This window comes from Macrosteles quadrilineatus, unplaced genomic scaffold (genome assembly GCF_028750875.1).
Source record: "Macrosteles quadrilineatus isolate MER2022 unplaced genomic scaffold, UCM_ALF_1.0 Scaffold_3__2_contigs__length_128488019, whole genome shotgun sequence".
NCBI classification, from domain to species: Eukaryota; Metazoa; Arthropoda; class Insecta; order Hemiptera; family Cicadellidae; genus Macrosteles; species Macrosteles quadrilineatus.
This window is the reverse complement of record NW_026542596.1, coordinates 7,595,912-7,609,496: the sequence shown is the minus strand read 5'-3', so window position 1 is coordinate 7,609,496 and position 13,585 is coordinate 7,595,912. Positions and strand designations below refer to the sequence as shown.

At 34.4% G+C, this 13,585-nt stretch overlaps 1 protein-coding gene across 1 annotated transcript in view; it reads right to left on the bottom strand.

Annotated features, from left to right (window-relative positions):
* Positions 1-9,785: 9,785 nt before the first annotated feature.
* The window catches only part of LOC128990400 (vacuolar protein sorting-associated protein 41 homolog), a 33,137-nt gene continuing 29,337 nt past the window's right edge, over positions 9,786-13,585 (bottom strand). The window contains exons 16-19 of the mRNA XM_054412749.1: positions 11,538-11,637; positions 10,727-10,771; positions 10,354-10,436; positions 9,786-9,944 (exon numbers count right to left, since the gene is read on the bottom strand). Coding sequence (XP_054268724.1) covers positions 9,882-9,944; positions 10,354-10,436; positions 10,727-10,771; positions 11,538-11,637 — 291 coding nt within the window. The 3' untranslated portion in view covers positions 9,786-9,881. The remainder of the gene's footprint in view (positions 9,945-10,353; positions 10,437-10,726; positions 10,772-11,537; positions 11,638-13,585) is intronic.

The window sequence follows — 13,585 nt, the reverse complement described above, 5'->3', positions numbered from 1 at the left end:
ATATAGCAAAACCTCTAAAATATTGACAAAAATAATTCTTTTCCATACCGTCTACATTAATTTGTAGGGAAAAAGGAAAAAAAATTATACACATCTAGAAATTAGTTTTTATAGGACAGGATTTAAAAGATTTGTCTAACTTGTATAATTTTATTGAACACAGCAAACCTTTCATATTTTGTGATGATAAAACTGGCAAAAGTAAATAATACGTCTCTAATTTAAAAGAAAAAGGAAATCACTCAAGACAAAAAAGAAAACATTTACAAGTTGTTAGTTTGGCAAAAGGAAATGCGGTTTCTAAACTTGAACAAATGATTACATGTCAAAAGTATTCATGTAGGATAATTTTATGTGAATGTCAAGAATAATATCAAAGGAGAATCCATGCCAGTGGAATATATAAGTGCAAGTTTATTGGGAAGATGAGTTCCATAAAGTATTGGATTTCTCTCATCCTATAATCAATAGGTCAGTGATAAATGGGCGCTTGAGGTTGACTAGAGGGGAAGGAGGGTATATGCTCAGTCTATTGTTATCCACTTTGCTTGTTTAACCCTTTGTGCCTTGTGTAAGGTAATGTATAACTTTTTTAACCAATTGTCTGTTTTTTTATATTTTCAAATAACTTTGGTTTAAAAGAATGCAAACTTACACAAAGTTTTCATTCAGTGAGAAAGCTAATTAACACTGTAATACTGATTGGATTTCAAAATAAAACATGAGATCTTCACTTGGAACCCTTGGCACCTGTGACCAAAAGTTAAATTTTGATTTAAGAATAACATGCTGTCAACGATCAAGACCAGGAAAAAAATTAAACAAAAAAAATGTGCCAGGAAAAATTATTTTAGACAAAACGATTAAGTCTGGCAGTAGCGTGAAAAAGGACGAGAACATATACAACTTTGAGATTTGTGGAACGCCAATCCATTTTGAACAATGCCGAAACATTAGTCCTTATAGGACGAGAATTTATAGCAATTTTCACTCGCTTTGCATTAAGAAAGAAACTGGTAAAAGAAATAAGTTTGAAAAAACCAAAAGCACAAAAAATAAAGCAAGGGTAAGTCACAGAAATTCAGACCAAGAAAGATACTACTCCTCTGTCAGAGATAAACCTGTAAAAAAAATTGTGAACAGAAAACCCATCAATTCTATTTTGACTCCACGAATCCCCTTGGAAATAAAAACAAGTCTGTTTCCAGAAAGTCAGACAAACTTCCACAACATCAAAGAACCTCTCTTGTTTTCTAATACAGAAGAGGCACGTCGGGCTATAACACACATTCTTAACTGTCAAAACGAAGAGTTTCTCAGTAACAGAGTTCGGCCGTTTGTTAGTGGTAACTTGTTGACCCGTTACATAGAAGAAGTTTACGACCATTTGTACCAGAGACATGTAGAGACTCTGAACAACGTCTGTACAATCGAGCTTCCACCTCACAGGAGAAGTATACACATTCACAATAAGGATTATTTATATGAAGAGTGTTCAGAACAAAAGGCAGAAATTGTGGATACAGTGATAAATGAATCCTCAGATGATGAATCAGAAGACCTGAGTGAAGGCTTTGAACATGTGAGCATTGACCAGCCACTTGTTAGATTGTCACCGATATCTCTGACCTGAGTTTGCGATATAATCTTGTGTGTTATCTAGTTTTTGTCAAATCACTCTTATTTTTATCATGTACTTCCATATTGAGTAAGACCGTAATTTTAAATGAACTGTAAAATTGTTTATCAACTCAGTTCTTTGTGAATGATAAAAGCATAATCATTTGCACACTGTTAGATAGTCGTTCTGGCCAAGACGTTGACACATACAGTAGCACAGAACTGTTTCAGCATCAGCTGTCTCTGTTGCTCACACAGCCAGTACAAATGGCTACATTTCTTTATCTCGGCTCCCACCAGCTGGAAACTATTTTAGTTTTGTTGTTGCACATCAGGTACCTAAGCCTTCCAAAAATCAATATAATGAAGCTTTCAGTCAGCTTGAGCAAGATTTTAAGTCCAAAGGTCTGAAAACACTAATTTGTTCAGCAATGGGATGTGTGCGAGATCTGATTGAACCACAACACTTCACACAAAACATCGTAAACTTCCATCGTTCAACAGGATTATCAGTTTACATTATCTCCTACAGTCAAAAGGCACAAAGAGTCCTTTGGAGAGGTCTTACACACGAGGAATTTGTCAAGACCTTGAAACTACAAATCTCAACGAAGCTTCAAGAGACTCAACCTACAGCAAGTCTTCCTCAGATGACATCACCAAAAATACCTGAAACTACCGTGCAACAGATGCAGCAAGATCTTCCCACTGAGCACCAACTGCGGCTGTCTTCTTCATTGACCTCCTCTAATTGTCTTCCAAGACTCCAGCAATTGCAATCCTCATCATATCCTACTGTTACACAACTACCACAACATCCATCTACTTCAATATATCCATCATACCTTACACAGATCCCTCCCTCAGAACTCTTTCAACAGTCATTATCCTCCAAAAGCCTGGCACACCATCCTACCGTAACGTCCACTCCGAATGGTACTGATTTCTACCAAGCACCTCAGCAACCTGAATGTACTTTATCCCCACAGTCCTTTCCAATTGAACATTCCATCCAAACACCCCACTCATCCAAAATACCCAACCAAGCCTCCTCTAGCTTCCCCTAGTGAAGTGCATGAAAAAATGAAAAGTGTTGATTTGAGTGGTGATCCTAATATGAGCAGGGGTTTTTTAGATTGATGCAAGTCAATGTTCAATGATTAAGAAACAAAGAGTTGTACCTTGAATCTGTTTGTGAAAAAAATAATATTAATTTAATTTGTGTTTCTGAACACTGGCTTAAACAAAAACAAATTGATTTATATGTACCGAAAAATTTTATACCAGCTAATGTAATTTGTAGAGCTTCAAAAAATAATGGGGGGGTTGGAATTTATGTCAGGGATGGTACAAAATTCTCTATTATAGATGTATCACAGTTTTACTCTGAAGTTGACTTTGAGCTTTGTTGTATTAAGTTAATAGATGAAAATATATTAATCTTAAGTATTTACAGATCTCCAAATGGGGACATCAATATATTTGTTGAACAGTTTGAAGAGGCAATCAGAAAGATATTAAAAAATAGATCCAAAATAATAGTGGCAGGGGATTTTAATATTGAAATGGCCAGGCCATCTGATAATGATTTAAAGTTTGTAAAATTCAGCAATATACTCAGATCTCTTAATCTTTTTATCACAAATTTTCAGCCTACTAGAGGTAATGCCTGTATAGATAATGTTATTGTTAACTTTAATGAAAACCTATGTGAAGTGTGATGAAAACTGTTTTGCAGATCACACTCCACTCTTATTTGAAATGGTTACTACATCAAACACAAGTAAAAATAGCCTTGATTACAAAGCCTCCAGTGTATTTATCAGGAAGCAAAATGACCAAAATTTAAACTTATTTATTTCTTACTTAAGAGAGGAAAGGTGGGAAATGATTGATGATTATAAACATAACAAAATTAGTGTTGAACATTTGTTTGATAGTTTTTTTAAAAGATATGTGAATTTATGGCACAATTGTTCCCCATTGGTCAAAGTAACGGACTGGCAACCTAGATATAATAAGCTTATAAAATGGTATACTCCTGAGCTTAGAATAATTAAGAATGATATGCTCAAGTACTTTACTGTCTATAAAAACTTAAGATCTACAGGTTCTGAGCTAACTCAGGCAGCTTATAATGTTTATATGAACCATAAAAGATTCTATAGAAATAAAATGACTCTTGCCAAAAAGAACGCGGTTGAGCACTTCATCAGTAATGCTTCCAACCCATGTCGTGCTGCCTGGGCAGTAATTAAAGATGAGCATTCACCAACTCATAGTCAAGATGCCATACTTGACCCAGATGAAATGAATTCATATTTTTTAGATTCAATAAAAGAATTAAGTAAAGTAATACCACAAAGCCCTTACAAAGCAGAAGATTTTTTAGGAAACAACTCAACAAATACAACATTTTCTTGGTCAGAGGTCTCATCATCGGATATAATTAAAGTTGTTGCTAAATTAACAAATTCTAAATCAATGGATTATTATTGGATTTCTAATAATATTTTGAAAAAGACTATAGGTTTTATTAGCTACCCTCTTGCTTTTATATTGAATACCTGTATGAGGGAGGGATATTTTTCTCCATCCCTCAAAATATCGAAAGTAATCCCAATATTTAAAATACCCCCGCCGCAGCAAACCTGCAGACTTAGCGAATTTCCATTTGCCTGATTGGATTTAAACTAAAATGTCTCCTTAAAAATATCACATTTATTCCCTATTTAAACAGAATTAGTTTAACGAGTACTTAGGTTTGCTGCAACAGGGAGGGTAAAAAAGTATTTTTTATGTAAAATATTAAAAGGTACTGTGGTTTAGTAAGAAATTAATGTATTTTCCAAATTTGATCAAAATATGTTCATAAACAAGCAAACTACAACAGTTGACTTATTCTCCATAAGAATAACATGGGAAATTTAAAATAACAATTTTTTTGAATTTTCTCCGTAACAGTTAGGCGCATAATAACGCTTCAATATACTAAATTATTTGTATTTTTAAGCTCTACAAAATGGTTTAAAAAGAAATTGTAAAATTTTGTGTTTTTAGGGTCAAAAATGGGAAAAACCTATTTTTACCCCATAAAACCCCCCATAAACCCCCGTTCCCATAGTCCGATCGTGCTGGTTCGCGAACTCATTCAAGTTTATCCCACCTTACACCTTCAAACCAAATTTTATCAAAATCGGACAAAAATTACTCAAGTTATCGTGCGGATGGACACATATATATATATATATATATATATATATCTATATATATATATCTCTATATATAGATATATAAAAATTTGAACGAATGGTGTTTTTGGCCTCTGGGGACATCAAAATGAAAAAGTAAATCGGTCCCGGGCTTAGGTCTTACCATGAGACCTACGGTAATAGCTACTTCCCTATAGGGAAATTCGCTAAAAGGTGATAAAAAAATGGTTCAAAATTATCGGCCTATTTCACTCGTTCCTATTTTTTCCAAAATATTTGAAGCAGTAATGTATAATCAATTAAATAATTACTTTGAAACAAATAACCTATTGTCAAACTCCCAATTCGGCTTTCGTCAAGGTAAATCCACAACCTCAGCAATTCTCACTTTAGTTGACCATTCTCTCAAAACTTCTGTGTGAAGGAATCTGTGTCATTAGTTTTATGTGATTTAAGTAAAGCTTTTGACACGGTTCCTTTTGATATCCTAACTAACAAACTACGTTTTTATGGCATCACTAATGATGCCATGCTTCTAATTTCTTCGTATTTATGTAATAGACTTCAATTGGTATCAATTAAAAAAATAAATGTTCTAAAACTGAAAAAGTTGAAACCGGTGTTCCTCAGGGCTCTGTACTAGGGCCATTTTTCTTTAACGTCTACATTAATGATCTTCCTATAAATATAAATACACAATCTGTTATATATGCGGATGATACAACTTTACTCGCCAACCATTCTAATTTAACAACCCTGCGCTTAATTAGTCAAGAGGCTGAACATAGAGCATATGATTGGTTTTCTGCAAACAGACTATCTTGTAATTCTGACAAATCACAATATATAACAATCAGTCTTAAAACAGAGGTAAAATTTGAATCAGTTAAACTTTTAGGATTTAATTTGGATTCAAAATTAAATTGGTCATCACACATAAAATCTGTTTGTAACAAAATTTCAAGAGTGAGGTGCTTGCTGTGGAAACTTAAGGATTTTGTTAGTCATGAATATTTAAGATTGGCCTATTTTGGACTCTTTCAATCGCACATACTATATGGTCTTATTTTGTGGGGCCACTCTCCACATATTAATGACATCCTTTTACTCCAGAAAAAGGCGGTTCGAAGCATTGCTGGAGAATGCTCAGATACACATTGTAAACCTCTTTTCATTCATTTCAGGATACCAACCATAGTAAATCTTTATATATTCCAAATTCTAATATATACAAAGTCAAACATAGATCAATTCTCTTTCCGAAAAGACGTACACAATCACTATACAAGAGGTAGGGATAAAATAGATATATTGCAGCACAGATTGGCAAAAACCAAACATTCACATAAATTAAATTGTATAATGTTTTTTAATAAGCTGCCTGAAGAAGCAAAATTAGTTTGTTACAGTATTTTTAAAAATAAACTGTATGACTGGATTGTTAAAAATCCCTTTTACAAAATTGATGAGTTTTTAAGTTGTGAAATAAATATTAGATTTTGAAGAGTAAGCTGAAATAAAGCTTTTATTTTCATGTAAGTGGCTATTTAAATTTAGATATTTTGTACTGTAAACACTGAATCACCTTGTAACTATGTATAACAATGACGTGTCCTATTTCTTTTATAAAGATCAATGGAAATAAATATTTCTTATTCTTAAGAAAATATTGGAAAAAAAATTGTTTACAACAAATGATGTTTTTTTGGTCAGTGCTACTGTCCAAGCGAGAAAAGATTGTTCGTACCAATCTGAGTGGCAAGGTCAATTTATGTGAAATTTATCTGAGCTGCTGTACAACTGAAAGATTGGCTGGTTAAGGCAACCTAAAGATGGTTTTTCTGATCGCAGAGGCTTCAATTTTATTTTTAGTTCTGTTTAAGCAAAAACAGTTATTATTACAAATTTATTTTTTTCATAGGTAAAGCTTAGTTACAATAATTATATTGTTTTACATCTCAAATCCCTAAAACACCTAAGAGAAAGTTTCATTGTTGGATGCTAAATTTTCAACTGAACAACGAATGTTATCAGTATTACCACTTAAGCTATTTAAAAAAAAATAATTTTATCTAAATTTGAAGAGCAATCACAACTTTAGGTGGTCACAAGAATTAATTAGACGATAATGTCTGTAGCAAAATCTATTAGCTCTAGTTGCCTACAAAATATAATCTTCTCTGAGTGTCAATAGTACCGGTAATACTTTAGCTAACCACTATAAGTAATTTGATGTGTATGTCAAAATAAATACCTACCTACTTGAGCTGACCACAAAAAGTAATCATCTAATCTGAGAAACAAGAGAAATAAATATTCTTTAGCCGAACACCAAAGTAATTTGATCTAAAGTAGAAGCAATATGGGATGTCAACATGGAATAGATTACTTTTGATGACTTACTTACACATGACTGATTTACTGCTTGGAAGTCATAGAACCTTATTTCAGTAGACTATAACTGTTAAAAACATTAAAACTCGTCTTTGCTAAATAACTGAATAAAAATTAATCCAACCCTAATATTTTGTATTGATAAAAGTTGCCCTTGATTTGAATAGGTATGGTTAGAGAAATCCATAATCAACTGTTTGTATTGTATACTGTTAAAGAAATAAATTTGAGCTTTTCGAATTTACAGTCTAACTATTTCTTCATTAATTCTTTCTATTTTACTCTGGAGAGTTGCTTGTTGATTAGGCAACCATGCTGCCATATTTCCTTGTTTAATTCAATCATCAAACCTCTAACAGTTGAGAATGTCTCTTAGCCCTTTGAGTTTCACAGGCAGATGTATCAGCCATCATCAAACTTTCACTTAACTATATAAAGCAGTGTGTAACTCAGCAAAATCAGCTGGAAGCTGTGTTTTTACCTGACATATGCTGTAACCTGGGGTTCATGTTTGGAGCTTCTTAGCTTAGCTATGGGTTGACCAGTGTTATTAGTCTTGAGTCTGATCAATGACCCGAGCGGTCTGGGATGTTGTTTGAGGGTTCAGATCACGTCTCAGTCAGATCCAGTGTATAAGAGTCTGATCATTCAGACTTCTTACAATTAAATTGAAATTTTACCTTTGTCATCCAGCTCCTGATATTATTATCAACTTGTTACGGCCGTTTCAGCATCACTGTGCCATCGTCGGACTGTTCAGCCAAAAGGCGTCGTTAAAACACAAAAACATACACACGAAACACACACATATTTGACAAAACGGGGTTTTGAAAACAGGCCTGTTGAGGATAGTACATTCCCGAACTTGAGCAAGTAGCTGACTGGAGTCATCCTTGCATTGTCATGTCGGTTGTGGTGTTATCAGCTGTACTTTGCCCCTTTGGTCTTGGTTCTCTCCACTGATTTAAAATACTATTGAAGACAGGTCAGGAGTCTACAAAATTAAATGTGCTAGTTGTCCTAGTGTTTATGTAGGAAAAACGGGGCGTACATTCAAAACAAGATATAAAGAGCATCATCCGAACCCGAAAAATGACAAACAAAAATCAACTTTTGCTCAACACCTGATGGATGAAAATCACGACTTAAATAACCTTGACACTGGCTTGGAAATCCTTCACACCTGTACAAAAGGCAGCAAATTAGATACCCTGGAAGAATTTGAAATCTACAAAGCCCACATAAAAAATGACAATAGTGAACTAATTTTAAACGATAAATTACAATTTAAATCACACTTCATCTTCAATAGTATTTTAAATCAGTGGAGAGAACCAAGACCAAAGGGGCAAAGTACAGCTGATAACACCACAACCGACATGACAATGCAAGGATGACTCCAGTCAGCTACTTGCTCAAGTTCGGGAATGTACTATCCTCAACAGGCCTGTTTTCAAAACCCCGTTTTGTCAAATATGTGTGTGTTTCGTGTGTATGTTTTTGTGTTTTAACGACGCCTTTTGGCTGAACAGTCCGACGATGGCACAGTGATGCTGAAACGGCCGTAACAAGTTGATAATAATATCAGGAGCTGGATGACAAAGGTAACATTTCAATTTAGTTATAGAACCAGCTCAGGGGCTAGAAAATATGGATTATAATTCTTACAATTGTTTTACAAACTACTTATACAGCCAAATCTGGTTCTATAAATTACTATGATTTGATAATGGGCCAGTCCACACACAGTAGTAAACTTATGGCTACAGGGGCGGATCCAAAATTTATGTTTGGGAAGGGCACAGCCCTTATGTATGGAATATCCCCTAGTGAAATTTTCCAAATTTTCACATTAAAAACTCATGTTTTAGTGTATTTTAGAGCAATTTATATTATTATAGCTTCCATTATCACCTTAGGAATCTCATTGTAAATGTAAGAAAAACCACCATATTATTTTATTTACCTTTGCTGTACAGCAACTCGAGGCTTTGGTAATGTTATTTCAAGCTGCCAAAAGACAAAAACTAATCCGTTTTAAGTCCAGTGGAAATAAATACAGCTTTACTGTTTCGAGAATAAATGGCCCGCAAAGCTTCACGTTTCTTAAATTAAACAGCACACAACTTTGCTCAGGAATCAACTTTAAACAATACCATTAGGACTAAATATCTTTCTTGGGTGAACATTTTGGTGACTAACTAGGACACTACACTGAACTTAAAGCGGCCAGCGACACCAAGAACGGACTGAGCTGCTCCTGCTGTCCTGCTCCTGGTGGAGTTGTGTGTAAATACGTTTGTCTAAAGATTATGCAGACAACTATAATGAAGACGTTTAAAATAAATTTAAAAATTATTTAATTGTATTTCTCCTTGCAAATGTGATCTGGATGATTGGAATTTGGATAGTTAGAGTTCTGCTAGATTCAGTTTGGAAATAAGAGTTAATGTAAAACAAAACATTATAAAATATTTAGAACATATATGAGTAGGATATCAAGGGTCACAAATTAGACAAATATTTAATGTAACTTTACTGTAAATATGTCTTCTTAGATAAAAATGTTTTATATACAATATATTCAATTACAGTTTATTAATGAGTACAAACGAATGGTGGTGACTTGGTGGCAGCCAAAGATATCTGGAGAGACTACTTTATGGCTGAATTAAAAATGGAGTTGCTCTTTTGGGAGTTGCAGATGACACAGCTGACCTGTAAATGAGATATAAGTTTAAATGTACCTAAACTCACTTGCAACATATGCTGAACTGACAATCAAGCAAAACATAGTGTGTATATGACATGGTTCTTCATATCATATACCCATACTGTGTACCTATGAAACTCTACTGACAACCTCAATTACAAGTCTGTGGGACTGCAGTTTTAACACAATTTTAGTTTTAGAATTGAGCATAGATTGGCCATGACATATTTAAGGAAGTGTCTGATTACCTAATGTGGCAGATTGTCAACGTCTGGTGTATTTATGAATGTAGTCTTTTGAGCTGTTGACATTCTGGTAGTGGAAAATCATTTATCTACAACTACGATAAATAAATTCACATATAAGTACCGATATGTTTGTTTACGATTTCTTATACACAAATTTACCACTTACCACAACTTGTAAGGGAGGAAGACACTCCTCATGGAACAGATGATGACAGTAGAATATCACTATGTTGTTAGTCTGACTAGTGTCTGCAAAAGGACCATATTACTAAATTATGTAAAATCAACAATACTTGGAGTGGTTTTAAACAATAGCTGATTCTAAAAAGTAATCAGGTCATAGTTTGGTCTAAAAATGCTAACCGTTCATAAAACTGCAAGTTCATTTGTTTAGTATTTGCATAAAAACATATTTCATGACCCTCCAAACTTGATTTCACATATTAGTAAACTAAATAAAAGGTTTATTTATCACAAAAAAAAAAAAAAAAAAAACTGAGTGAGATTATTATTGAACTAGTGAATAAGACAAAACTCACCTTTAACAATTATCTTTCTATGACAAGCTCCACAGAAGTAGTCATCTGCAAAAAAATATTCATCAGGCTCCTAACATTTTGTTCATCTGTTCAAGAAACAGATTTTAAACTGTAGAACACAGGATAGCTAATTAGAAGTACAAGTAGGTCAGGACTTTATAAAGTGTAGAGAAAGAGTTTTTTAAGTTAAATCAGGTACAACAAGGGTCGGCAATGGGTTTAAACCATAAAAGTGAAGAAATCAATGTTTATTGATAAAACATTAAATCTAAAAAAATACTGAAATAACTTCAAATGTTGAAAACTCCTGTATTTAAATTTAAGCACAATTTAGATTATAACCAAGTATTGGATGATTGTTATTCATAGGTTAAGTTTGGTTTTGAGACAAGTTTTTTTAAAAGTGGTGCAAGGTGCAAGCCTTTTTAAGTTTACGATGTGGTTTCAAGATAGAATATGTAACAACACAGTCAGTATCAACATTTGTATAAATTGTTTATCAAGAGTAACACAACCAGAGTTAACTTACAACTATCTATTTGAGCATAACTCAATAAAAATAACTGTGGTGGGTGAGGACCAACAGTTGACATCTCGGCTGGGTTCTATGAGACATGCAACTAAAATAAGGCGTTCTGTTCAAGCTTGGTGGTGGTTATCTCTAGAAACTTGTGTTAAAATAAAAAGGTTTTTGTGTTCATAAGATGAGGAACAACATGATAAATAGGCTAGTTTAGTTACTGAATGGGAGCTTAGTGGGTTAGTTCTCTTTGACATAAACAATACAATTCATCACATGTCAAAGACTCACCGTCAATAAGTACTCCGCGTTGCTGCATAGAGACAAGGCGTTCATGTAAGTTGAAATAGTCAGAAACTAATATTTTCTTACACCCTTCTTGTACTGACACCTAGAAAAAATAGATGAATTTAAGGATAAATAGAGAATTTCAGGGCTGAAATCAAAAGAAGATTAACAGTTCCGTTGAACTTAACTTTGATATTTATCATCAAGTTTGAAATTCACGGCTGTTCTAGATTAACAAACTTTGCAGGAAGTAAAAAATAATATATGAATTGTTGGTTAATAAAACAAAATTATAAACTCTTATAACTCACCAAAAAGACATACCGAGTCTATGAAGGAAATTGTTTTAAATTGGACCAACAACAATTTAAAAAAGGTTGGCAGCCTTTTTTAACCTTGCATTTGCCCGTCGACATCGGCTATTGACCTATGCCTGGATCGTATCCAGCAAAGCCAGGGGTGAGCCGGTACAGTACAAGGGCAGTACAAGGGTGAACTCTACTGATAAAAAGTACCCATAGCAGCAGTGACCAGGATCCGAACCCCAAGACATTGCTGCCTTTGGGCCTGATGTCCGTGACGCTACCAACTCACATAGGCCTAATCATTTAACTCAATCATATCAACTAGTATAATGGTTTAAATACTAGGGATGGATGGGTCGGGAAATTTTTTGGAAAAAAATATTCCTGATTTTTGGGACGGGATTACATTTGATTCGGGAATCTTTTGGGATGGGATTTGATCTGATTGTTGGCGATCTTGCCGCTATGGCGCCGTGACCGCTAGTCATTTTGACGATTGCGGCGTGACAACGGAGTCATACCGACGATCCCGCCATGACCGCGGAGTCATACTGACAATCACGCCGTGACCGCAGAGTCATTTTGACAATTGCACCTTGACCGCGAGTCACAAGTTTCTATACCTGAAAATGTTTACCCATTTTTGATTTTTATAGATCAGAGCCACAAATGGTAAAAATTGATTTTGTTTGTCTTTTTTGGAAACTGCAATACTCAAGACTTTCTTTTTGGTCACAGGAAAATATCCTGTCCCAGAAATCGGGAAGGAAATAAAAATCCTGTCCCGTCCCGTCCTGAACTAAAAATTTAATCCCATCCATCCCTATTAAATACCTTCAGTCACCAGTTCAAATTATGTCGATTGGTGCAACCTAGGTTTTGGCACGAAATTGTACCATCTTCAGGCGGGCCCAGGGCCGGTTTAACCCATACCCGAACTACACGGTCGCATATGGCGTCACGAAAAAGTGGCGCCAACGGGACACAATTTTTTTCAGAAGACAAAATTGGAAACACGTTTACTGACAAGTGACCAACTAAATTTTTTTTTTTTTTTGCTCAGAGTTCAAGTATCCAAAGCACCACACCAAAGGCATTTATTCTGTTTTGTACCAACAGCACCTGAAAAATGCGTTCAATGCAAGTGTGATACAGCACTTCAGCTCAAGGACTCAAGGCATTGATTTGCACTATTTACAGTTTCGATTTGTAGTGAGCTGACGCTCGGCAGCGTACACTGCGGCGCCTGTGGGTTTCATTTCTTGACTCATGCTCGAGATAAGCGCGCAGCGCCACTTGTCACAGCAAGAAACTTCCCCCTCCCTTCTTTCCCTTATTATTCACCCCTGTTATTCATTGTAATAGGCTTTATAAAAACGGTACTTTCCTGTTAAAGGGAACATTCATTATTATTGATGATTTTTTTATTGATATATCAATATTAACAAATTGAAACATATCAGATGACAACTTCGATAAATATTGTTCAGTATCAACAAACAATAATGAAATGAAACTGTTATAAAAAAAAATAACCTAACATAACTAACCGAACTTGCTGTGTAACATTGAAAAATTCCGTGTTTAACTTGCCTTTTCTGTTATCGAACGGAATTTATAAAATGATACAGGAAGTTTGGTTTGTTATGTAAGGTTAGATTAGAACAGTTTTATTTCTTTTAGCCTAAACAAGATCAGTTGTCAATTTTTAATGGATCGGAAAACAAAAATATAGAGAAAAAAATC